The sequence below is a fragment of the Emys orbicularis genome, chromosome 13, assembly GCF_028017835.1.
Source record: "Emys orbicularis isolate rEmyOrb1 chromosome 13, rEmyOrb1.hap1, whole genome shotgun sequence".
Taxonomy (NCBI): domain Eukaryota; kingdom Metazoa; phylum Chordata; order Testudines; family Emydidae; genus Emys; species Emys orbicularis.
Window position 1 is genome coordinate 14,781,310 of NC_088695.1, and position 24,930 is coordinate 14,806,239.

At 42.9% G+C, this 24,930-nt stretch overlaps 3 protein-coding genes across 3 annotated transcripts; all 3 read left to right on the forward strand.

Moving 5' to 3' along the window:
• Positions 1-288: 288 nt before the first annotated feature.
• On the forward strand, positions 289-1,230 carry LOC135887484 (olfactory receptor 14A16-like). Its single transcript, XM_065415229.1, has one exon. It carries the CDS (start codon positions 289-291, stop codon positions 1,228-1,230), a length of 942 nt encoding a protein of 313 aa, XP_065271301.1.
• A 15,612-nt stretch (positions 1,231-16,842) lies between these two features.
• Positions 16,843-17,790, forward strand: LOC135887485 (olfactory receptor 14A16-like). Its single transcript, XM_065415230.1, has one exon. It carries the CDS (start codon positions 16,843-16,845, stop codon positions 17,788-17,790), a length of 948 nt encoding a protein of 315 aa, XP_065271302.1.
• Positions 17,791-23,679: 5,889 nt separating this feature from the next.
• On the forward strand, positions 23,680-24,726 carry LOC135887486 (olfactory receptor 14A16-like). The gene has a single exon (XM_065415231.1). The coding sequence runs from the start codon at positions 23,680-23,682 to the stop codon at positions 24,724-24,726; it is 1,047 nt and encodes a 348-aa protein (XP_065271303.1).
• The last annotated feature ends 204 nt before the right edge of the window (positions 24,727-24,930 follow it).

Here is a 24,930-nt window from a genome sequence, read left to right on the forward strand (position 1 = left end):
TTGAAGGACTGTGTTTAGGAGTAGAATATAGGGAGATATTCAGGGCTTAAAGTCCTATAGAGTGTTTCCCGAAGCCCCCCATATCCCCTTACCCCTCCCCCCCCAACATTCTATAAAAACTCCAAGGGGTTTCAAAATATTTACTGAAGCTCGGCTCCGGACAGCTCCAGCTGAATTTAAGACCTGGAGATATCTGTATGTATGACTCCTGCTGTTCTCGTTATTGTTATTATACCAGTGTCTTTATCCTTCCCTCTGCAGAGAGAAAATTTTATTCCCAGAAAAATCATGGCCAATCAAACCACCAGGAATGAATTCTTTCTAATGGCGTTCTCTGATGTTCGGGAGCTGCAGCTTTTACACTTTGTGGTGTTTCTGTTTATTTACATTGTATCCTTGTCAGGGAATCTTAGCATCATCATGGCAATAACCCTGGACAGCCACCTTCACACCCCCATGTACTTCTTCCTGAGAAATCTATCCTTCTTGGATATTTGCTTCATTTCTGTCACGGTACCCAAGTCCTTCATCAACTCCCTCATGAACAGCTCATCCATTTCTTTCCAGGGATGTGTTGCACAGCTATTTCTATTTATGTCATTCTTAGCTACAGAGCTATTCCTCCTCACAATCATGGCTTTTGACCGATATGTTGCCATCTGCAATCCTCTCCACTACGCAATGATCATAAACAAGAGGAGGTGTGTTAAGTTAGCCTGCGGGTCATGGGTGGGTGGTGGTCTCTATTCTGCTTTGCACACTGCTAACACGTTTTCATCACCCTTCTGTGGGTCCATTATCAACCAGTTCTTCTGTGACATCCAGCCATTGCTGAGGATCTCATGCTTTGAATCCCACACTGGTGAAATTGCACTGATCGTCTTTGGTGTGTGTTTAGCTTCAAGCTGTTTTGCTTTGATAACGTTGTCGTACGTTCAGATCTTCTCAACAGTGCAGAAAATCCCTTCCGTGGAAGGTCGCCGTAAAACCATCTCCACCTGCCTACCCCACCTCACTGTCATTGTTTTATTCCTCACCAGTGGCATGTTTTCGTACATGGCACCAACCTCCGACTCTGCTCTGGAGCAGCATCTGGTGGCTGCATTTTATTCAGTGGTGCCACCCTTGATTAATCCCATCATCTACAGCCTGAGGAACCAGGAGATAAAAACAGCCCTGAGAAAAGTTATGGACAGGAAGCTTTTCCTTTTGATTTGTGAAGATTTTTAAATATAAAATCATTCCTGGTAAAGTTTGCGGATGACACAAAAATCTCCTTCTTAAAACTCTTCTCTGCTGTGAAGCCAGCAAAAATACCCTGACAATGGTTAGGCAGCTGTGTCACTGGACACACTGTTTTTCATGTTGACCAGTTACATGTAATTGTTTCCTTGTACTCTCCTCATCTGTTTGTCCGTTCCACCTGTTGTCTATAGTTTTATTCTTAGATGGTTAGCTGTTTGGGGCAGGGACAGTCCCATTGTTATGTGTTTGTACAGCACCCAGCACAACAGAGACATAGCTTCTAGGTGCTACCATAACATAAACAAGAACAACAGCAATAATTATAATGATAAATTGGTGGGTTGGTTAATAATAATTAGGATAATTAATTGTTACAGAGTGATTTGGATTGCTTGGTAAGATAGTTACAATCATACAGAAAGGGGGAGATTTTCGAAGGTGCCTAAAGGATTTGTGTGCCACATTCTCATGAATTGTTATGGCAACTGGGTGTCCTTTAGGTTGCTTTGAAAATCTCAGCCCATGTGTTTAATAAAGCTGAATAAAAGCCACATTGTTAGGATGGGTTTTCTAAAGGAAGATAAAGGAGTTAACTATGCAACTCTCATTGACTTCTAATGGCCATTGGGTTCTTTTGTGATAATTGGTCCTATGGAATAATATGCCCACATAGAAAATACCCATTCATCCCACAGAGTAAGAAGTTGGAACCGTAGACATCAGAAGATATTTCCTATATTTCCTTGCTCACTCAAATATCCCATTGGCCAAGATTGGTGAGGAATTATTTACTATAATTTGTACCCAATGTTGCACCCACAAGCTTAATGGGCTCAATTTTTAAAGACATTTAGGCACCTAGTGGTATTTTCATTAGCATCTCCAATTGAAATCAATGAGTTTTAGAAGTGTAGGTGCTTTTGAAAATCTCATTAGGTGTCCAAATACCTGTAAAGATCTGGCCCCACTGGCCTTAGTAGAGTGTTTGGGAGGCAGGAAATCTTTGAGTTGGATTCCCATCTCTTCTCATGGGTGACCTTAATGATACTTTTCACCCCTGTCAGGGCCTCAAATATAATAATGAAGGTTTTACAGATGGGGTATAATATTTGCCTCACATTGTACAGCATTGTGAGCTCTCCAGACAAAAGCAGGGATATTATCACCCCCCGTTTTCAAGTGAAGAACTTTAAACAGCAACTTTTCCACACTTTGGATGCTAAGCGTAGGTACCAAAATATTTGCTGAGAGGCCTAAAGAAACAAAGCCTGATTTTTAAAGTCACCAAGCTCCTCAGCTTCCATTTACCAAGTTTGAACATTTTGGCTATAAACTTTGTGTCTCTAGCTCCCCACTTCTCTAACGGGAATGCTATATTTCCCCGTGACCTCTGAATTTATCTGTCTGATATTCACTGAGGTTGTAGTTTTTGCAGGAGCCTAGGGGAATTAGGTCCCAATTCCTATTGGAAGTCTGAACACGGGGCATCTAACTCTGTTAGGTCACTTTGGAAATCTCAGTGGGAGTGTCCAATACTGAGGCAGCAGTAGGGGTTGTTATGGACTGAGCTCCTGCAGGCATTGGTGAATAGGGAAATCCACATAATAAACTTCACTGTTTGTGCAATGTTCTATAATCATACGGGCTCATTCTCTTCTCATTCACCTCGGTGCAAATCAGGAGTAACTCAATAGGATTCAGTGGGGCTGATTCCTCTCTCATTCACCCTGGTGTAAATCAGGAATAACTCCATTGGAATCATTAGTGATTGATTCCCCTTTCACTCACCCAAATATCAATCAGGAGTAATTCTACTGAAATCAATGGCCAAATCAACTTATGCTGGTGTAAATTATGAGTAACTCCAGTTAAGTCATCACAGTTACACTGGTGTAAAACTGAAATAAGTGAGAGTATAACCAAACCGCATAGTGTGAGGGGAAATTGCTTCTTCCTGACCACGTAGGCAATTTTCTCACACCATGAGTGTTCGTTACCTGGATAATGTGATTATAGAGTCTGATACTCCTCCCACTTACACTACTGTTGCATTGATTCTGTCCACGTTAGCACCAATGTAATTCTACTGACTGGAAAGGAAGCCACTCAGATACCACCAATTTTAGATTTATTTCCAGCTGCCCTGCTGCAACCTATCATAATATTTCCACACACCCTCATACACTGGGAGCAAACCATAATTGTTCCTGTGATTTTACACTGATGTAGACCCACAAAGCCATTACACAGCAAGATGTTGTATCATGGCCAGTAAATGCAAAGTCCAGTCTGAATCTTAATGTATTAATCATCACATGGCCACATGAAGTGGGTAGCTATTATGATCCCCATTTTGAAGAAAGGGACGGTTACACAGCAATTTCTCTGATTTCTGATTTCTAGGAACCCATGGAAGTGTGAATGACAGCCTCAAATAGAAACAAAGAGAGATATTCTGTGCTAAATAATAACAATAATAATGAATAATAAAACTCATTATGACAAACAAGCCCATGTTAATTGATATTGCCATACCAGCAGAGAGAAACATGAATCAGGGATTGCTTGGCCCTGCTGCCCTTATTCAGACATGTAGCTCTTCTTCACACCAGGAGTTCCAATGTATTTAATAGAACTGCTCTAATGGGTAAGGGCTGCCGGCACGAGCAGTGATTCACAGCATCACCCCATCAGATGAGTTCCCATTATCTTGATTTTATTGTAACATACAATAATTGCATACAAAATAGTTTGCTATTTGTCATGAAATTCATAATCTTGCTAAAAGCTTTTCTCAAGGCCCCCCCAGTGTTAATTTGGAGGAGAACAGGAAGGTCACAAGAGCCATTGGGCTGGTGTCACTGCAGGACAGTTTTACTAATGGGGTGTAATCACAAAAGAAATGGTCAATTTCATTGGGGCCACAAAAAATCATTTGTGATATCCAACATGCAGTGATGGTGCAAGCCACAAAACCACTTATCCAAGACCCAGCTGCCAGCCAGAAGCACAGCCTGCCATTCATAACGGCTGCATACTGCAGTGGTTTGCATATCGCTAAATACCGATCATAAGACATCACTGATAAGAGACAACATTTCACAGCTACCAGAGAACCAAGTTGTGCAATACAGGCCTGGACAGAAATGGTTCTGTCCCCAGTCAGGAAACTGACAAGCATCCTAGGTTGGATGGTGGAGGAGTAGCAGGTCTCCAAGCATGACAAGTTCCCCAGGAAGAAGTACATGGGGGTGTGAAGGTGCTGATCCCATAACTAGTGCAAGGATGAGGATGTTCCCAGCCATGGTCACAATGTAGATCACTAGAAACAGCAGGAAAAGTAGAATCTGCTGTTGAGGGAGATTCCCGAATCCTAGGAGGATGAATTCTGTGATGAACGTTTGATTTTTCTAATCTGTCTGCCATGGGCTCTATCAAGAAATGTAGTTAAATAAATAACCTATGAAATATGACATTAAAAACAATTTGGGGTTATGTGGTGTCATTTAATTTTGTTGATGTTTAAATGTAGTCGTGGATGAGCTTTGCAGGATCTCTGCTTTTCTATGCATCTTTTTCCTGCCAGTACCATGTTCATAGATACTGTAACCCCACACCTCCAGCTGGGCTGGTACCGCAATTATCCCCCGTTATGCTGTGTAATATAGTGCCATGGGTGAAATCTGGGAGTCAAGAAAGCAAGGTCACACTATTCCTGACTCAGTGTGACCTTGAGAAAGCCATTTAGTTCTGTACCTCAGTTTCCGCAGCTGTAAAATGAGGATAATGGTACTGTGACAGGTTGGATCACAGAAACCCCCTTGGGAGCTGACACCTAATGTACCAAGATTACTTCTATTCCTGTTCTCCCTGCCAGCTGAGGACTCCAGCACCTTGTCTTGCTGAGCCAGACACTCCCGTCCAACACAGACCCAGGGTCTGAATAACTTGCCCCAAAGCTGCAAGTTTACCTGAAAACAGCTCACAGAAGTGTGCTTGTCTTTAGCACTCAGATGCCCAACTCCCAATGGGGTCCAAACTCAAATAAATCCGTTTTACCCTGCATAAAGCTTATACAGGGTAAACTCATAAATTGTTCGCCCTCTATAACACTGATAGAGAGATATGCACAGTTGTTTGCTCCCCCAGGTATTAATACATACTCTGAGTTAATGAATAAGGAAAAAGTGATTTTATTAAATGCAGAGAATAATATTTAAGTGGTTCCAAGTGGTAACAGACAGAACAAAATATGTCACCAAGCAAAATAAAATAAAATGCGCAAATCTATGTCTAATCAAACTGAATACAGATAATCTCACCCTCAGAGATGCTTCAGTAAGCTTTTTCTCAGACTGGACACCTTCCAGGCTTGGGCACAATTCTTTCCCCTGGTACAGCTCTTGTTCCAGCTCAGGTGGTAGCTAGGGGATTCTTCATGATGGCTTCTCTCCCGCCTTTGTTCTGTTCCACCCCTTTATATATCTTTTGCATAAGACAGGAACCCTTTGTCCCTCTGGGTTTCCACCCCTCCTCACTGGAAAAGCACCAGGTTAAAGATGGATTCCAGTTTAGATGACATGATCACATGTCACTGCAAGACTTCATTGCCCACTTGCCAGCACACACATATACAGGAAGACTCACAGGTAAACACAGCCATCTGCGGATAATGGTCCTTGTTAATGGGAGTCATCAAGATTCCAAACCATCATTAATGGCCCACACTTTACATAATTACAATAGGTCCTCAGAGTTATATTTTATATTTCTAGTTTTAGATACAAGAGTGGTACATTTATACAAATCAGATGATCATACTCAGTAGATTATAAGCTTTGTAATGATACTTTACAAGAGACCTTTTGCATGAAGCATATCCCAGTTACGTTATATTCACTTATTACCATATTTTTCTAAAACTATCCCAGTTACATTATATTCACTTATTATCATGTTTTTTATAAAACCATATAGACTGCACAATGTCACAGGTACCTTGTAATATGGCTTATCTTCTGGTAAACTTAAGTATTTAACATCTTCACAGTGCTCTGAGACTATTGAAAACTTTCTGTACATACTCACAAGTAAAGCCAAACGCATCGCCTTGTCACACTGAAAGCTGATTTTTACACCCATGTCTGCTTTTGTCGATTTTTTCTTGGTGACATTAGTTTCATCGAAAAAACTTGCCAGTGTAGACAAGCCCTTAAAGTTACCAAAGCGTGTCAACATTTGCTCCCTCTGTCGACAGTTCGTGTCCACTTTGGGGGCATCTTTGTTGACAGTAAGAGCAATGGACTGTGGGTATGTATCTCACAGTGCCTGGTGACAACATCCGTCACCAGGTGTTGTGGGAATGCGGAAACGGAGCGCAGTGCATCCTCGGATGTGCCAAATGTACCGTCATGCACCGCTTTGTGTTCCACCCCTCCAAACGTCTCTGGCTTCCTTTCGCACCGTTTTTCCAACTGTCATTCTTTTGTAGTCCGCGCCAGCATCTGCAGTGAGAGAGAATGGATCTCACACTTCTCTCTTATGTGCTGTTAGTTGTTGTGAGGATATTGCGCATGACAGCATAGTTACTCACCGAGTTACTTGCAAAGTTAGCAGAGGATGAATTGCAGGCACCCGAGTGTGATATGGACAGCAGCAACTTATCAGTACTTAGTCTACCGTATGCAGCTGCTATGTGAATGCACAGTCGCTTTTGGGCTAGGAAAACAAACACTGACTGGTGGGATGGCATTGTCATGCAGGTGTGGGATGACGACCAGTGGGTACAGCACTTTAGGATGTGTAAAGCAACCTTCATGGAGCTATGTGCTGAGCCGGCCCCCGACCTGCAGTGCAAGAACACCAGATTGAGAGCTACCCTTCCAGTAGAGAAGCGTGTTGCAATCGCTGTGTGGAAGCTGGCAAATCCAGACTGCTACTGGTCAGTCGCAAATCAATTTGGAGTAGGAAAGTCCACTGTCGGGGCTGTATTACTCCAAGTGTGCAGGGCAATAAATCGCATCCTGCCGCGGAGGACCGTGACTCTGGGAAATGTGCATGCAATAGTGGATGGCTTTGCAGAGATGGGTTTCCCTAACTGGGGCGCAGGGCTGGCTCCAGGCACCAGCCTGGCAAGCAGGTGCTTCGGGCGGCCACTCCGTAGAGGGGCGACATGTCCAGCTATTCGGCGGCAATTCGGCGGACGGTCCCTCACTCCCGCGCGGAACGAAGGACCTCCCACCGAATTGCCGCCGCAGATCGCGATCGCGGCTTTTTTTTTTTTTTGGCTGCTTGGGGCGGCCCTGCTGGGGCGGATCGATTGATTCCAATCACACACATTCCAATTTTAGCGCCAGACCACCTTGCCTCTGAATACATCAATAGGAAGGAATACTTCTCCATGGTGTTGCAGGCACTTGTGGATCACCGGGGGCGTTTCACAGACATCAATGCAGGTTAGTCTGGAAAGGTGCATGACGCACACATCTTCAGGAACAGGGGCCTGTACAGAAAGCTGCATGCGGGGACTTTCTTTCCAGACCACAAGTTTACAGTGGGGGATGTGGAAATGCCCATAGTAATCCTGGGAGACCTGGCTTACCCCTTACAGCCCTGGCTCATGAAACCTTACACAGGGCACCTGGACAGCAGCAAGGAGCGTTTTAACAACAGGCTGAGCAGGTGCCACATTATAGTTGAATGTGCCTTTGGTCGTTTGAAAGCTTGCTGGAGGTGTTTAAATGTCAGGCTAGACCTTACCGAGGATAATATTCCCGTGGTCATAGCCACGTGCTGCACTTTGCATAATCTGTATGAATCTAAGGGTGAAATGTTTCCTCAGGTGTGGAGCACTGAGGCAGAGTGATTGGCTGCACAGTTTGAACAGCCAGATGCTAGGGCTGTCAGAGGAGCCCAGAGGGCTGCAATTAACATCAGAGAGGCTTTGAGGAACCACTTTGACACTAACACATCTGCTTTGAGTTGCTTCCCTGGTGCATCCGTGTACAATTTTGGGGCCCTAGATCCATGCAACACAATGCTTTAGGAACCTGTTCCCGAGAGTGAATTGATTGCTATACACTTTCGTAGAACACAGAATAAAAACGCTGTACCATTAAATACCTTAGCCTTTATTTATTGTTAAAAAGGGTAAAACCTCACAACTGTGTGTAGCTCCAGCTATCATTATGCAAGCTGTGAGAGGGGGTGGAGTGATGGGGAAACTCAGGAGTGCTGTGGAATGAAAAGGAATGTGTGGGCATAGAGGGGGGTAGGGTTGGCAAAGAATTGTGCATCTCCTGCAGAGGCGCTCGAACTCGGATCTTCTCAGTCTGTAGCTGTATCAGAGACTTGAGCAACTCTGTCTGATCCTCCATAACTTTTATCATCCGCTCTGTTGCTTGCCTAGCAAAAGCAGCATTATCTTTTCTGTCCTGCCTTTCGGCTTCCCAGCACTCTTTCCGTTCCCTGGTCTGTCTCTCATCACGCTGTATAACCTTGCGGAACATGTCTTCTTGGCTGCACCTAGGTTTTTTTCTTATGTGCTGCAGCTGGTCCATGAGGGTGTGTCAGGGTTCCCTCCCCACTCTGAACTCTAGGGTACAGATGTGGGGAACTGCATGAAAGACCCCCTAAGCTTATTTCTACCAGCTTACGTTAAAAACTCCCCAAGGTATAATTTCTCTCTTATACCTTGGATTAAGTAATGCTGCCACCAGCAAGTGATTTAAACAAATATTTAGGGAGGGCCACTTGGAGCCCTACCTTCCCCAAATATCCCCCCAAGCCCCTACACCCCTTTTCCTGGGCAGGCTTGAGAATAATCCCCCAAGCCCCTACACCCCGTTGGATCTTAAAACAATGAAAAAATCAATCCGGTTCTTAAAAGAAGAATTTTAATTAAAGAAAAAGTGACAGAATCACCTCTGTAAAATCTGGATGGTAAGTACTTTACAGAATAACAAAAGACTCAAGAACATAGAGGATCTCCCCTCTAGGCAAAACCTTAAAGTTACAAATCCAGGGATAAACCTCCCTCTAGACAAGGAAAATCACAAGCCAAAATAAAAGTAAGCTAACGCATTTCCTTATTATTACTTACTAATGCTAATGGAGTTGGATTGCTTGCCTTCTTGATCTGTCTCCGGCAAGCACACAGAACAGACGGACAAAGAACAGACAAAACAAAGCCTTTTCCCCTCCCCAGATATGAAAGTATCTTGTCCCCTTATTGGTCCTATGGGTCACTCGCAGCTGCAACAGAACAGACTCCTCTCCCCATATACTGATCAGATCCAACAACTCAGCGGTTGTCCAAGTGGGAGCACGTTTGGTGCGATAGCCAGCCATGCTCACCTGGGAAGCCAGCAAACAGGAAATGAGATTTAAAATTCCTGGGGCTCACAAGGGGGAGTCCCCTGCTAACCTCTGTGCTTAGGCTGACCTATCTATAAGATGGGGATAATAATATATGTTCATGACACTATTGCGGTGTGGTGAGTTGCTGTGAGGATTGACCAGTTGATATTTGTCCAGGATGGGTAACTGAACCAGGTGAAATTTTAACTCTGTGGGGGGGGAAATCATGTGAGGGTATATCAGGAGTAACACATGAAGTCAGCCAGCCAGCCAGATACCCAGATAGTGATTTCAGTGAAGTAACAGAGTTACAACAGATGAGGATCTAGCCCAATGGGGTCACAGCAAAAATAAATCGACTGAAGTCTATAGTCTAAAGTTTGATATTTGAATAACTTTCTGTATGGCTAGATTTTTCTCTCACTCACCCCATGTGTACAATTATAGTGGGTCTAGGTCTCCTGTCACTCATCCCAGTGTAAATCAAGTAATCCCTTTGCACTCAGTGGGACTGATTCTCCTGGGGCTCATCTTGGTGTTAATCAGGAGTGACTCCACTGAAGTCAATGGACCATATTCTCCTCTCACTCATCCTGGTGTAAATGAGGAGCAACTCCACTGAACACCATGAGCCTTGATTCTCCTCTCACACAACACAGTGTGAATTAGGAGTAACTAATGAAATCAGTGGACCCAAATTTATTCTCACTCATGCTGGTGCAAAATCAAGAGGAACACAAGTAAAGGAACTTCAGTTACATTGAACAAGAATAAGACGTTAACCCCCTTCTGCCCCCCGCCCACCTCCCTAAAAATAAGTGATGTGTGAACTTCAAAGAATTTCTACATTCTGGAATCAAAATGTTACATTTCAATTTGTTGACCCCAAACTGAATGTTTCGTATAGATTTGGGCTGGGTTGACATTGATCTCTGTATCTGTCAGAGTCGCCGCGGTATCCCATGGGAACTGCAGTTCCAAGTCCCACATTGTCATTCTGCTCCATGGGCCTTCCTCTCTGGCCAGACTACATCTCCCATGGTGCACAGTGGTCTCTCCCTGTGGCTGAGCTGCTGCAGTGGATCATGGGGCATGTGTGGAGAGGGAAGTTCATAACTTTACCCTTTGTTCAATGCTCGACCGATGTGGCCTGGTTCTCTGCTCACTCACACCTTTGTAAATCAGGAGTAACTCCGCTGCAGTCCTCTCATTCACCGCAGGGTAAATCAGGAATAATTTCATTGGCATCACTGGGGATGATTCTCCTCTCACTCAACTGATTGTAAATCAGGCATAACTCCTCTAGAGTGATAAGAACGGCCAGACTGGGTCAGACCAATGGTCCATCTAGACCAATAGCCTGTCTTCTAAAAGTGGCCAATGTCAGGTGCTTAGAGGGAATGAACACAAGAGGACAATCATTGAGTGGTCCAACCCCTGTCATCCACTCACAGCTTCTGGCAGTCAGAGGTTTAGGAACACCCAGAGCATGGGGTTGTGTCCCTGACCATCTTGGTTAATAGCCATTGGTTGATCTACCCTCTATGACCAAATCTAATTCCGTATGGAATCCAGTTATATTTTGGTCTTCACAACATCCCCTAGCAATGAGTTCCACAGATTGACTGTGGATAGTGTGAAGTACTTCCTTATGTTTGTTTTAAACCTGCTGCCTAATAATTTCATTGGGTGACCCCATGTTCTTTGTTATGTGAAGGGGTAAATAACACTTCCTTATTCACTTTCTCCATACCATTCGTCATTTTATAGACCTCTATCATATCCCCCTTAGTCATCTCTTTTCTAAGCTGAACAACCTGAGTCTTTTTAATCGCTTCTCATATGGAAGCTGTTCCCTAATAATTTTTGTTGCTCTTCTCTGCACACTTTCCAATTCTAATATATATGTATTTCAGATGAGGCAACAAAAACTGCACATAGTATTCAAAGTTTGGGCATACCATGGATTTATATACTGGCTTTATGATATTTTCTGTTTTATTATCTATCCCTTTCTCAATGATTCCCAACATCCTGTTAGCTTTTTTGACTGCTGCTGCACATTGAGCAGATATTTTCAGAAATTTATCCACAATGACTCCAAGATCTCTTTTTGAAGTGGTAACAGCTAATTTAGACTCCACTGTGTTTTGTGTATAGCTGGGATTATTTTTTTCCATGTGTATTACTTTTCACTTATCAACATTGAATTTCATCCGCCATTGTATTGCCCATTCACCCAGTTTTGTGAGATCCCTTTGTAACTCTTCACAGTCAGGTTTGGACTTAACTATCTTGAGTAATTTTGTATTGTCTGTAAACTTTGCCACCTCACTGTTTACCACTTTTTTTAGATCATTTATGAATATATTGAACAACACTGGTCCCAGTACAGATCCTTGGGGACTCTCCACTGTGAAAACTGACCATTTATTCCTACCCTTTTTTTCCTGTCTTTTAACCAGTTACTGATCCATGAGAGGACCTTCCCTCTTATCCCATGAATGCTTACTTTGCTTAAGAGCCTTGGCTAAGCGACCTTGCCGAAGGCTTTCTGGCAGTCCAAGTACACTATGTCCACTGGATCACCCTTGTTCACATGCTTGTTGACCCCCTCAGAGAATTCTAATCGGTTAGTGAGGTATGATTTCCCTTTACAAATGCCGTGTTGGCTCTTCCCCAACATATCATGATCATCTATGTGTCTGATAATTCTATAATCTATGTGTGAGAAGTTTGGTCCAATAAAAGATATTACCTAGCCCACCTTGTTTCTCTAATATCCTGGGACCGACATGGCTACAACAACATTGCTTACATCTGATCATTCTGTTTTTTATTATAGTTTCAACCAATTTGCCTGGTACTGATATTAGGCTTACTGCATGTAATTGCCGGGATCACCACTGGAGACTTTTATAAAATTTGGCATTACATTTGCTACCCTCCAGTCATCTGGTACAGAAGCTGATTTAAGGGATAGGTTACATACCACAGTTAGAAGTTCTGAAATTTCATATCTGAGTTCCTTTAGAACTCTTGAATGAATACCATCTGGTCCTGGTGACTTATTACTGGCTAATGTATTGATTTGTTCCACAACCTCCTCTATTAACACCTCAATTTGGAAGAGTTCTTCAGATTTGTCACCTAAAAAGAATGGTTCAGGTGTGGGAATCTCTCTCACATCCTCTGCAGTGAAGACAGATGTAAAGAATTCATTTAGCTTCTCTGTAATTCTCTTGTCTTCCTTGAATGCTCCTTTATCACCTCGATTGCCCCAATCATTGTTTGGCAGGCTTCTTGTTTCTGTTGTACTTAAAAAAACATGCTGTTAGTTTTTGTGTCTTTAGCTAGTTGCTCTTCATATTTTTTCTTGGCCTGCTTTATTATACTTTTACACATGACTTGCCAGAGTTTATGCTCCTTTCTATCTTCCTCAGTAAGAATTGACTTCCAATTTTTAAAGGATGCCTTTTTGCCTCTAATCACTTCTTTTACTCTGCTGTTTTAGCCATGGTGTTGTTTGTGTGTGTGTGTGTGTATACATTTAGTTTGAGCCTCTGTTATGTTTTTGACTAGTCTCCATTCACTTTGCAGGCATTTTACCCTTGTGACTGTTCCTTTTAATTTCCATTTAACTAGCTTCCTCATTTTTGTGTAGTTGCCCTTTTTGAAGTTAATTCTACTGTGGTGGAATTCTTTGGCATTTTCCCCCCTACAAGGATGTGAAACTTAATTACATTATGGTCACTGTTTCCAAGGGCTGATTCTCTTCTCACTCATCCATTAACATAATAGATCTGCTGTTGATAATTAGTACTAAATTTCTCTTGTCTACTCACCTCACTTTGACCTTGAGCTTTCTACCTCTCCCACGTGCAAAACACTCCTGGACCATATTCACTTCAAACTTCCTATCTGTTCATTCAAACGCATATAATCTGTTTCACAGTGGCACCATTCAGGAGTAAGCCACTGAAATCAGCAAAAACAACGAGGAGTCCTTGTGGCACCTTAGAGACTAACAAATTTATTTGGGCATAAGCTTTCATGGGCTAAAACCCACTTCATCACATGCATGGAGTGAAAAATAGAGTAAGCGGTATATATATTACAGCACATGAAAAGCTGGGAGTTGCCTTACCAAGTGGGGGATCAGTGCTAAGGAGGCCAATGCAATCAAGATGGATGTCGTCCATTTCCAACAGTTGACAAGAAAGTGTATTGGAAATGGATGACATCCACCTTGATTGCATTGGCTTCATTAGCACTACAAAAGTAATTTCCCCTTCTTGTCAACAGTTGAGAATAAGCCACTTCCACCTTAATTGAATTGGCTTCATTAGCACTGACCCCCCACTTGGTAAGACAACTCCCATCTTTTCAGGTGCTGCAATATATATACTGCTTACTGTATTTTTCACTCCATGCAGCTAATGAAGTGGGTTCTAGCCTACAAAAGCTTATGCTCAAATAAATTTGTTAGTCTCTAAGGTGCCACAAGGACTCCTCATTTTTGCTGATACAGACTAACACGGCTACCACTCTGAAATCACTGAAATTAATGTATCTCCTCCAGGAGTTAGTTTGTCCTGATGTTTCTCTCATTGTCATTTCTGTACAGAGTTATGATATGAATCCTGTGAGCATCATACATCCCATGATGGGACCTCAGGGACCTTTCCCCAAAGGCCCTTTAAAGCACACGTTGTATTAATAAGTCTCCTTTCAGCAACCTAGGCAGTCTGCACCAGTGAAGAATCAGGGGTTATGCATCTTCCAGCCCAGGTATGCTTCATGGATTCTATAACTGAATAACTTTTGTTTTTGTTCCCACAACTACTCAGTGAAAGACACACAAGCACATCTCTCTGATTTTCAGATTGGCTGCCATCAGCTTCTTTACATATCACCATAAAGCAGGAGAACAGATGGGGTTTGTGTGGATGTATGAGATGTGGGTGTGTGATCACTGACTTACATAGGGGTGTATCTGTTTGTGTCTGAGTGAGCAAGAAGGGGTCTCTGTGGGCCAGTAAGATTTTGAGGTTTATCGATTCATAGATTCCAAGGTCAGAAGGGATCTAGTCTCACCTCTTGTGGAACAAAAGTGTGCATCAGCTCTCAGAAATTCACTTCATTTACACTCACATAAATATGGAATGAGTGAATCCCCGTTCTCTCTTTGAGCTTGTGATTTTCTCATTCTGTCCAATGACTTTATCTTATTTCTATACAGTTCTAATTCCTGTTAGAACTCCTTCTGCTACTCTTGTTAATTGGCTAGATGCTGCTGCTAATTAATCTGATTTGGCATAATTTTGAACAATCACTGCATTAATATAAGAGCTTATCTATCTATATGTTTACCTAGATAATTGTTTGTCTAAATGCATGTGATGGTCTACCTATCTTGCACCTTCCTCAAAAGCAGTTGTTACTGGCCGCTGTTGGAGAAAGGATACTCTGTCAGATTGATTACTGGTCTGATCCAGTATGGCAATTCCTCTGTCCCTATATTCCTATCGCTGTCTGTCTGTCTGTCTTTCTGTCTATCTCTCTATCATCCCCCCCGCCCTTTCTGATGAGGTTTTCAAATCTCCCCAAAGTATTTGGATGTCCAATTCCGAATTAAAATTAATGGTATTTGGACATCTAAATCCTCTTTGTGGCTTTGACTATATCTCTAAGCTTTAATACTATGCAGAGCATCACCATAATACCTGGTGATTTAATGAAATTATACAATTAGATAGACAGATTCCAAGCAGTCATCTGAAGCTGAGGCACTCATCACCTTTTAGGAAGGGCTGAGCACCAGAGCTGGTTGAAAAAAGTTCCATCAACACATTTTTTAGTGAACAAGAGGAAACATTTCCCCCTACAAGAAATGTTGTCCAAATGTGTCCTTATTTTCCAAGCAGCTCTAGTTAGCATCTTGCATGACTGGATCATCTAGTCAGTGTTGCTCTTTTATTAGGTCAAACTTTGCATTTTGGTTGAATGTAATGAGGATGCTAGCTACTATGATGGCATGTGGGAGTGAGTTCTATTCCACGCTCTGTCTATCTCTCTGTCTGTTTGCCGTGGTGTTGTAGTCATTTTGGTCCCAAGATATGACAGAGATGAGGTGGGTGAGGCAATATATTTTATTGGACCAACTTGTGTTGATGGCAGGTACAAGCTTTCGAGCTTCACAGAGCTCTTCTTCAGGTGTGGGGAAGGAAATCAGAGTGTCTGAGCTAAATACAAGTTAGGACAGATTTTTAAGTGTAAGGGGTTCACACATGCTATAGGAGACCACTTACAATTGAGTTGGCAATTAAGGATTAGTAGGCAGGAGGATGTGTTACAAATTGTTGTAATGAGCCATAAAACCAGTGTCTCTGTGGTGTCCATGTTTTTTAGTGTCCAGCAGAGTTATGAATTTAAGTTCCCAGCTCTCCTTTTTAAGGTGTCCTGCAGGGTTTTTTTGAGGGTGAGGACTGACAGCTCGGAAATGGAGTGATTGCTTTGTGAAAAGTGTTCACTCATGGGTTTTATTCGTTATCATTTTTCTGTGTGAGTTCATTCAAGAGCATCGTGATTGTTTGGTTCACTCGCATAATTGTTATTTGGACAGTTGATGCACCGGATGAGGTACACCACATGTTGTGATAGGTGTGTATAGGACCCATGAATCTTGAAAGGTGTGTTTTGGTGAATATTGATCATTGTAGCAGTGGGGATAGGTTTTCAGGTTTTGCATCTGTTGTTCTGGCAGGGTCTGGTGCTGCTTTAAGTTGGTGTGTCCTGGTCTGTGGTGAACTTGCGTCTAATGATGAGCTTGATGAGGTTGGGGGGTTGTTTGAAGGCCATAACAGCCTAACCCTCAATGGCTCACTTCATTTTAAGTGGTTTCCCAAAACATGTGTTTACCCCTTATGCTTAACAATCTGTCCCAACTTGTATTTACCTCAGACACTCTGCTTTCCTTCCCCATACCCGAAGAAGAGCTCTGTGAAGCTTGAAAGCTTGTAGCTTCCACCAACACAAGTTGGTCCATTAAAAGATATTACCTCACCTACCTAGTCTCTGTCTGTCTGTCTCTAATCATATCTTCATCGCTCATCAAAATAGTATGTGTGAGGTGTAAAGATATTATAAAGTTAAGCAAACAGATTCCATTAAGTCAGTTTTTAATCTTTTTAAAAGTTCTCTTTCTCTCTGTCTCTGCAGAGTGGCTCCAGGAAGGACATGGCCAATCAAACTACTGTGAGTGAATTCTTTCTCATGGGAGTCTCCAGGAATCGGAAGCTGCAGATTTTACACTTTATGGTCTTTCTGGCTATTTACCTAGCTGCTCTCATGGGGAATCTTCTCATCATCACAACCATAAGTCCTGACCACCACCTGCACACCCCCATGTACTTCTTCCTGAAAAACCTATCCTTCTTGGATATTTGCTTCATTTCAGTCACCATCCCCAAGTCCTTCATCAACTCCCTCATGAACAGCCGGGCTATTTCTTTCCAAGGATGTGTAGCTCAATTGTTTTTATTTCTTTCATTCATAGAGACAGAGCATGGGTTCCTCACCATTATGGCGTATGACCGTTACATTGCCATCTGCAACCCTCTGCATTATACAGTAATTGTGAACAAGACAGCATGCTGTAAACTAGCATGTGGCTCATGGCTGGGTGGTGGTGTCTATTCTGCTTTGAACACTGCAAGCACATTTTCACTACCCTTCTGTGGGTCCCTTATCAACCAGTTCTTTTGCGATATTCCCCCATTACTGAAACTGTCTTGCTCCCATCCTAACATCAGTGAGACTGTCCTGATTGCATTTGGTGTATGTGTAGCTTTATGCTGCTTTGCTTTCATAACCGTGACATATATTCACATTTTCTCTGCTGTGCTAAAAATCCCTTCAGTGGAGGGGCGTCACAAAGCTTTCTCCACCTGCCTGCCTCACCTCACAGTTGTCACGTTATTCCTTGGTACCGGCATCTTTTCATACATGATGCCAACTTCTGACTCTGCATTCGAACAGTACCTTGTGCCTGTGTTTTATTCTGTGGTGCCCCCACTGATTAATCCCATCATCTATAGCTTGAGAAACCAGGAGCTAAAAATGGCTCTTGGAAGAGTTTTAAGGAAGATTCTCCTTCAGAAGAAAACAATGGACACCTCTTTCTGAGGACATTTTATTCTGCCAGCCAGGCAGCATGGCTTAGTAGCCAGAACACTAGTATGGGAGTCAGCAAACCTGGGTTCTATCCCTGGCTCTACTGGTGGATGACCCTGTGCCTCTGTTTCCCCACCTTTAAAATGGGAATAATGATACTGACCTTCTCTACAAAGTGTTTTGAGAGCCATCAGTGAAAAATGCTCCATAAGAGCAAGGTCTTATTATTATCATCCATCCTCCCATTTTCTGTTTCTCTCCTGGCTTTCTTTTAATGTTATGGATAAGACGTCAGAACTCTGTAAACTCCCCTGTGAGGAAAATGTAATAGGGATGAGACCAAACAACAAACAGCACAAAAGGATGGGAAATGGTAAAGCTCTAAATGGCCTACAGCAGAATTGGAGACCATTTCATTGTATAAATGCAACTGGAACCACCAGAGGGTGAATTTGCACCTAATGCCTATCAAAGTATGAAATGCTTCACCAGATACTTGCAAACTCTGGGGAATGCAGCTTTCATCAGTACGGCTAACTTGTTCTCTGTGTACTCTAGCTTCACATGCAGATAAATCCTTATTCCCAGCTACAAACCTCTTTTGCTGAGTAGGGTGAAGGCTGTTAAGGAGACACACACACACACATACACTGGGATCTCTAATGCAGCCTCTACTTTTGTCCTTAATGTTAAAATAAAGGTTAACACTCTGTAAGTGACTGCTCTTTGTGTATAATGTGGACCTACCGGTCTTTATTGAGCCAAATACTTACGTATTTACTCACGTTAATCCATACTGCACTAAGCGTGTAATCTGACCTGAGTAGAATAGTAACGCACCCTCGACCGGTGTAGATATCTGTTTATTTAAGGGTGTCTCTCTTTCTAAGTATTCCTGTGCCCCTCAAAAACCTCCTCACACACACCCATGTCCCTATAGTCTGGCTCACCACACCAGACTAGCTCATGCCCCTTTTCCCCTATAGCTCCACTCACAACCCCATATTCTTCTATAATATGACTCATCACCCACATATCTCCCTATAGTCCAGATCAGGGATCGGCAACCTTTGGCGCGCGGCCCGCCAGAGTAAGCACTCAGGTGGGTCCGCCCAGTTTGTTTACCTGCCGCATCCGCAGGTTCGGCCGATCGCGGCTCCCACTGGCCGCGGTTCTCCGCTCCAGGCCAATGGGGGCTGCGGGAAGCCGCGGCCAGCACATCCCTCGGCCCGCGCCACTTCCCGCAGCCCCCATTGGCCTGGGATGGTGAACCGCGGCTAGTGGGAGCTGTGATCGGCCGAAGCTTCGGACGCGGCAGGTAAACAAACCAGCCCGGCCCACCTGGGTGCTTACCGTGGTGGGCCGCGGGCCAAAGGTTGCTGATCCCTGGTCCAGATAATCATTCCTCATGCCCACTCACCTCTCAGCTCCCCCTGCCCTTATATCCTTCTCCACATAGCCCCACTCATTGCCTCTGAACCCCGCATTTCCCTCTGCCTCCCCATAACCCTATTCCCTCCTATATCCCCACCCCTTTGCACCCATTGCCCCCCACGTTCCTTCCAGTTTTCAATCACAGTCCTCATTCTGGAGCTTTAGGACATCTTTTAGCCACTGAGCGACTTGAAGATAAGGACCAACACCTCAGCCTCGACTCACTATTCTATGGGTAAGCAGTGCCAAGAGCGTAGGACAGGTTTGATGTGCTTGTGGTGCTCTGTGTAGCTAAGGAGATGCGCTGTAGCAATATGAACTAGTTGGAGTTTCTTAAGAGCTGATGGCTTCAATCCTAGGTATAGTGTATATTGACATTCAGCACTATCCATCCTCCATTGCTCCACCCACCAACTATTCATATTCCCCCCAACTTCTGCATATATTTGCTTAACATACTGGCTGAAGATGTTTGTCCCCTTCTAGGACCTGAAACACATAAAGAAGTTTGTGGTTTTGCTACAGCTTCCAAACTAGTAGATGTAGAGCAATGTTTTCAAAATTGCCTATGGGTTTGGTGCCTAAAGATGCAGAAAGGAACCTAGCGGGCTTTTAAAAAGTGCCTAATCAAGTTAGGGCCCAGATTTGTAAAGTATTTAGTCATCTAGCCCCAGATTTGTAAAGATAATTAGTCATTGCTGGTCTCAGCAACTAATTGACGCAAGTAGCTTATATTGCCAATCAGAAGTATAATTATCGTCACACATACCACACATGGAGAGAGGGCAGGTCCAGACTTCAGTGCGGTCATGGAAAGAGTCAAATATGGCCACAGATGTGTGTGGGTGTAATAAGATAAGGGTATAGAAGATCTGAATATTTGTCCTGGAACTTGGGTGTGCTGGCTTCCTGAGACAGCAGACTGAACCGGGACCTTCCTTTTGATGTGCTCCACTGACTGATTTCTTCTATCTGTGTAGCCACCTAAGGGAAGAACCTGTGACAATAAATAAATTCTAGAGTTGCAATAATCGACCAGACTACGATGGTCTGCAGTTTACTGGAGTTGTTTTAATGGTAATACTGGCAACACAGCTGAAGACAATAAGCTAGATCCTCAGATATTGCAAATATTTGACTTCGGTTGAATGACATCCATTTACATCAGCTCAGGACATGGCCCAAAGGAGTCAGAAATTTACTCAGTGGCTCAGATAGAAAGAACTCAGTTTACAAGACAGCTTTACCCTCAGAAATTTGAAGTTCCCTGTATTAATTTATGAATACTGTATTTTTTATATTTATGTTTATTGGAAGTGTGGGAGGGGAGGGTTACCATATCTTGACTGGATTATTGTCATGTCTACTGTAGGCATAGATTGAGTTAATTCCAAATAAGGAGGACCATCAGGAAATGCACCCAGGAAGGGAACGAAGTGGAACCAGATACACCCCTCCCAGCCAACACTAGAGACACAATGCAAGAGCCATTCACACTGATGCTCTTGCCCCCAACCCCCTGTGGAACTCACCAGATTGGTTTGGGGCAGCAGGTCCAAGCACATGTGCAGAGAGAACAAAGAACTTCATCTGGGTTTCAAAAGATAGGACCTCAAAGATGGCAGAGGGAGCAAAGGTGAACCCAGACTGCAAATATTAGGGAACTGGGGTAAAATAGGCCTGACTAGGATGGAAGGTAATGTAAGCATGCTGGTAGACCTTTTGTTGTTTTAAAACCCGTTTTCACTAATGTTATGTTTTGCTCCTACTGTTAAGATTAAAAAAAGACTTTGGGTCACTCTATTCACCACTGGTCACAGATTACCAAAGGGAAGATCTGCAGGTGCCAGAATGCAGCTGGACCTGCTGGGTAAGCATGGTCAATACACATGGTACTGTAACCAAGGGCTTGGAATTGGGGGTTCCACACCAAGTGAGATGACAACATGAAGCCTGCGACCTGAGGAGATGCACTCAGAGAGCCCAGAGAAAGGTTCATTCCAAAATTGGATGGGAGCATGGCTACAACTCAAGGAGGACAGATGCATGATGCATTAGCTGAAAAGGAAGATCAAATCTAGGATTCAATCTCTGGTTGCATGGCTAATGCACAGAGTATTGGCTGCATGACAGACAAATGGATTGGCACAGAGCCTTAGATAGGGTGTGTAAAGAGGAATGGGAGGGGAAGTCTGGTGTGCACCTATAATTGGGTCTGCCTGAAACTACCGCTATAGAGTGTTTTTTTCAAACTTCCAAGGGAATTTGCATGTCCAATTTCCATTAATTTCTGAGGCAGCGTGGACAGCATTTAAAATTGGAGCCTATATAACCATGGCCAACCATAGGGGAAATGAGGAAGAGGGTGTATCTGAACTGGGATGGAGATTTGATGTAGGGATATGAAGTAGGGTGGAGATAGCCAGAAAATGGGAATTTTTCCTGTGAGAATTTTTGCGACAGAAATTCCCATTGGATGTTTATCTGTTGAGGAAAATAGTTTTCCTGAAGGGAAATTGGAAAATAGAGTAATAGATTCAGAGTTTTTTAAGGCCAGAAAGACTTTTTTAAGGCCAGTATGATCATCTAGTCTGATTTCCTGCATAATAAAGTCCAGAGAAGTACACCCAATAATTTCTGCAGAAAGCCCATATCTTCTGGTTGAGCTATAGGATTTATTTAAAACAGGGCTTTGGAGCTGTGCTCCGGCTCCGCTCCAGCTCCAGGTAAAAACCTGCAGCTCCACTGCTCTGGAGCTGCTCCGCGCTCCAGCTCCGGGCTTTGCTCCAAAGCCCTGATTTTAAAAAGGCTCAATTTAAAGACTTCAAGAGGTGGAGAATACATCACATCCCTAGGTAAGCTGTTCTAATGCTTGATTATCCTCACTGTCAACAATTTCCTACGTTTCCCCATTTCTGACTGTTTCCTATATTTGTCAGTTAGACAACAGTAAGAAAATGTGGAAAAAGAGCATTTTTTTCTCCACTTTCTGACTCTTCTCCAACTTTTGTCAATTACCAAAATGTGAGAAAATGTTACAGAGAAAAAGTAACATTTTCACTTGAAAGAGTTAACAGTGTAAACTTGAAAAGTAATTTTTTTAAATGAAAGTGTTCCTTTCTCTTACAGTTTTCCATATATATATATATACAGAGAGAGAGAGAGAGTATTTGGAAATTGAGGTAAAATGCCCACTTTACCTATTTTTTCCCTGGAAAGGTATCTAGAGGAAAAATAGGGAAAGTAGGCATTTTACCTCAATTTTCAAACATTTTTACATAGTAAAAATGTTAATTTTGAAACAAGAAATATGGGTAAAAAAGTGTCATTAAAATGCAAAATTTCATTGCAAATTATTTTTTCCACAAAAAAGTCACTTTCAGTAAAATCCCATCCAAAAAAAAAATCAAAATATCAGATAGCGAGGAAGGGGCTTATGAACCTTTCTGACAAAGACATAACAAGATTTGGTGCCTGGAAACTGAGTTTAGATAAATTCAGCCTTGAAATAAGATGCAGTTTCCTAGCTGTGCGGATAATTAAATATTGAAACATTGGAATTCACTGGGAACTGGGCAGCTAACTCTCTTGGGCTCCTTTGAAAACCTCAGTGTAATGTATTATTCATGCAAAACGTAGACAGTGCCGCAGTGTTGTTTATTGTGAGAGCTTATCTCATTATGGGGCCTCCGGCCATTTCCCCAAAGGTGCTTGGAAACTGATAATTTACCAGTGAATCTTCCTTCAGCATTTCAGTCATCCTGAAACAGTGAAGGCAAGGGAAGTCAGACAGCATTCAAAGTAAAAGGGCTGTGTGGTTTTCACAGCATAATTCGTTCCTGGAAACCTCAGCCAAGGGAGTGAGGGATACATGGGCATTTCCATGATCTTCCCATACGGGTCTCATCATTCTTTTTAGAGTTCACCATGAAGCAGGAGGTGAAAAGAGACCTTCATAATTGAAGAGAGAGCTGACTGTGCTAGAATGGTAAGTTCCTTTAGATTCTTAGATAAACTGTAACATTTGTACAACTAAAATATCAGCTGACATGGAGATACCGGGATAGATAGCTAGATACTCAGCATTTCACAGGAATGGACTGATAGCGAGGATTTAACTGAATATGATATCATTCAAAGCTCTTAACTTCCTCATTCTCTTTCATGTTTTATGAACCTGTGCTGTATTGTAAATTTTCTCTTGATGCATTAGATGGCATGGATGTCACAGTTTCCTGTTCAAAGTTGGAGTTAAGGGTATCATGGAGAACTATAATGGCACAAACACACAGACACAAAGTCCTTTGTTGTTCACAAACATGTGCAAATGCACATACACACAAACCCTGTGGAATTCTTTAAAATAGATGTAAATTTGGATTTTTCAGCCCCTTCCAGAGAATATTCAGTAGGGTGTTGTAGAACTGAACCCTATATGGAATACAGGACATGTCTATATTGCTCCCGATGTTTTATTTTAACATCTTCTTGCCTTTACCATTGCAGGCTGAGCACAGTTTATACAGGAAGAAGATGGGAAATCAAACCACCATGATCGAGTTCCTTCTCCTGGGATTCTCTGATGTTCGGGAGCTGCAGATTTTACACTTTGCAGTGTTTCTAGTGATTTACCTGGCAGCTTTGTTGGGGAACTTTGTCATCATCACAGTCGTAGCTGTCGATCACCACCTTCACACCCCCATGTACTTCTTCCTCGGCAACTTATCATTCATAGACCTCCTCTACATCTCTGTCACTGTCCCCAAATCTATGGTCAATTCCCTGTGCAACGCTAGAGTGATCTCTCTCCCTGAATGTGCTGGACAATTGTTTTCATTTGTTTCCCTGATAGCTACCGAACTCATTTTCCTCACTATTATGGCATTTGACCGCTATGTTGCTATATGCAAACCTCTGCACTATACAATCACTGTGAATAAGAATCTGTGTCTTAAGTTAGCCTGTGGGTCATGGGCGGGCTGTGGATTGTATTCCGCTTTGCACACTGTACGTACATTTTCGCTGCCCTTCTGTGGTTCGGTTATCAACCAGTTCTTCTGTGATATCCCCCCACTGCTGAATCTCCGTTGCTCCAAGGACAATATTAGTGAAACTGTGATGATCGCCATTGGTCTTTGTTTGTGTTTCAGCTGTTTTGCTTTAATAGCTGTGTCTTATGTTAAAATCTTCTCTGCCATCCTGAAAATACCTTCCATTCAGGGTCGGCATAAGGTCTTCTCCACTTGTCTGCCCCACCTCATGGTCGTCACTTTATTCCTCAGTACGAGCATTTTTGTCTATATGGTGCCCACCTCCAACTCGCCATCTAAGCAAAACCTGGTGGTGGCTGTTTTCTACACTGTGCTGCCACCACTGATTAACCCTTTCATCTACAGCCTGAGAAACCAAGAGATCAAAAAGGCCCTGGGAAAACTGATTGGGAGAAATTTTCATCCTAACAATAAAATGTCCATCCCTGAAGAAGAGCTCTGTGTAAGCTCGAAAGCTGTGTAAGCTTGTCTCTCTCACCAACAGAAGTTAGTCCAATAAAAGATATTACCTCACCCATCTTGTCTCTCTAATATCTTGGGACCAACATGGGTACAACAACACTGCAAACAGCCCTCGTAGGTCAGTTTCCAGGATTGTGTCTTCCTCCCACTTCTCCAACTTCCATCACCATCACCACCCTCACTGGGAGATGGGATAATCCGGTGG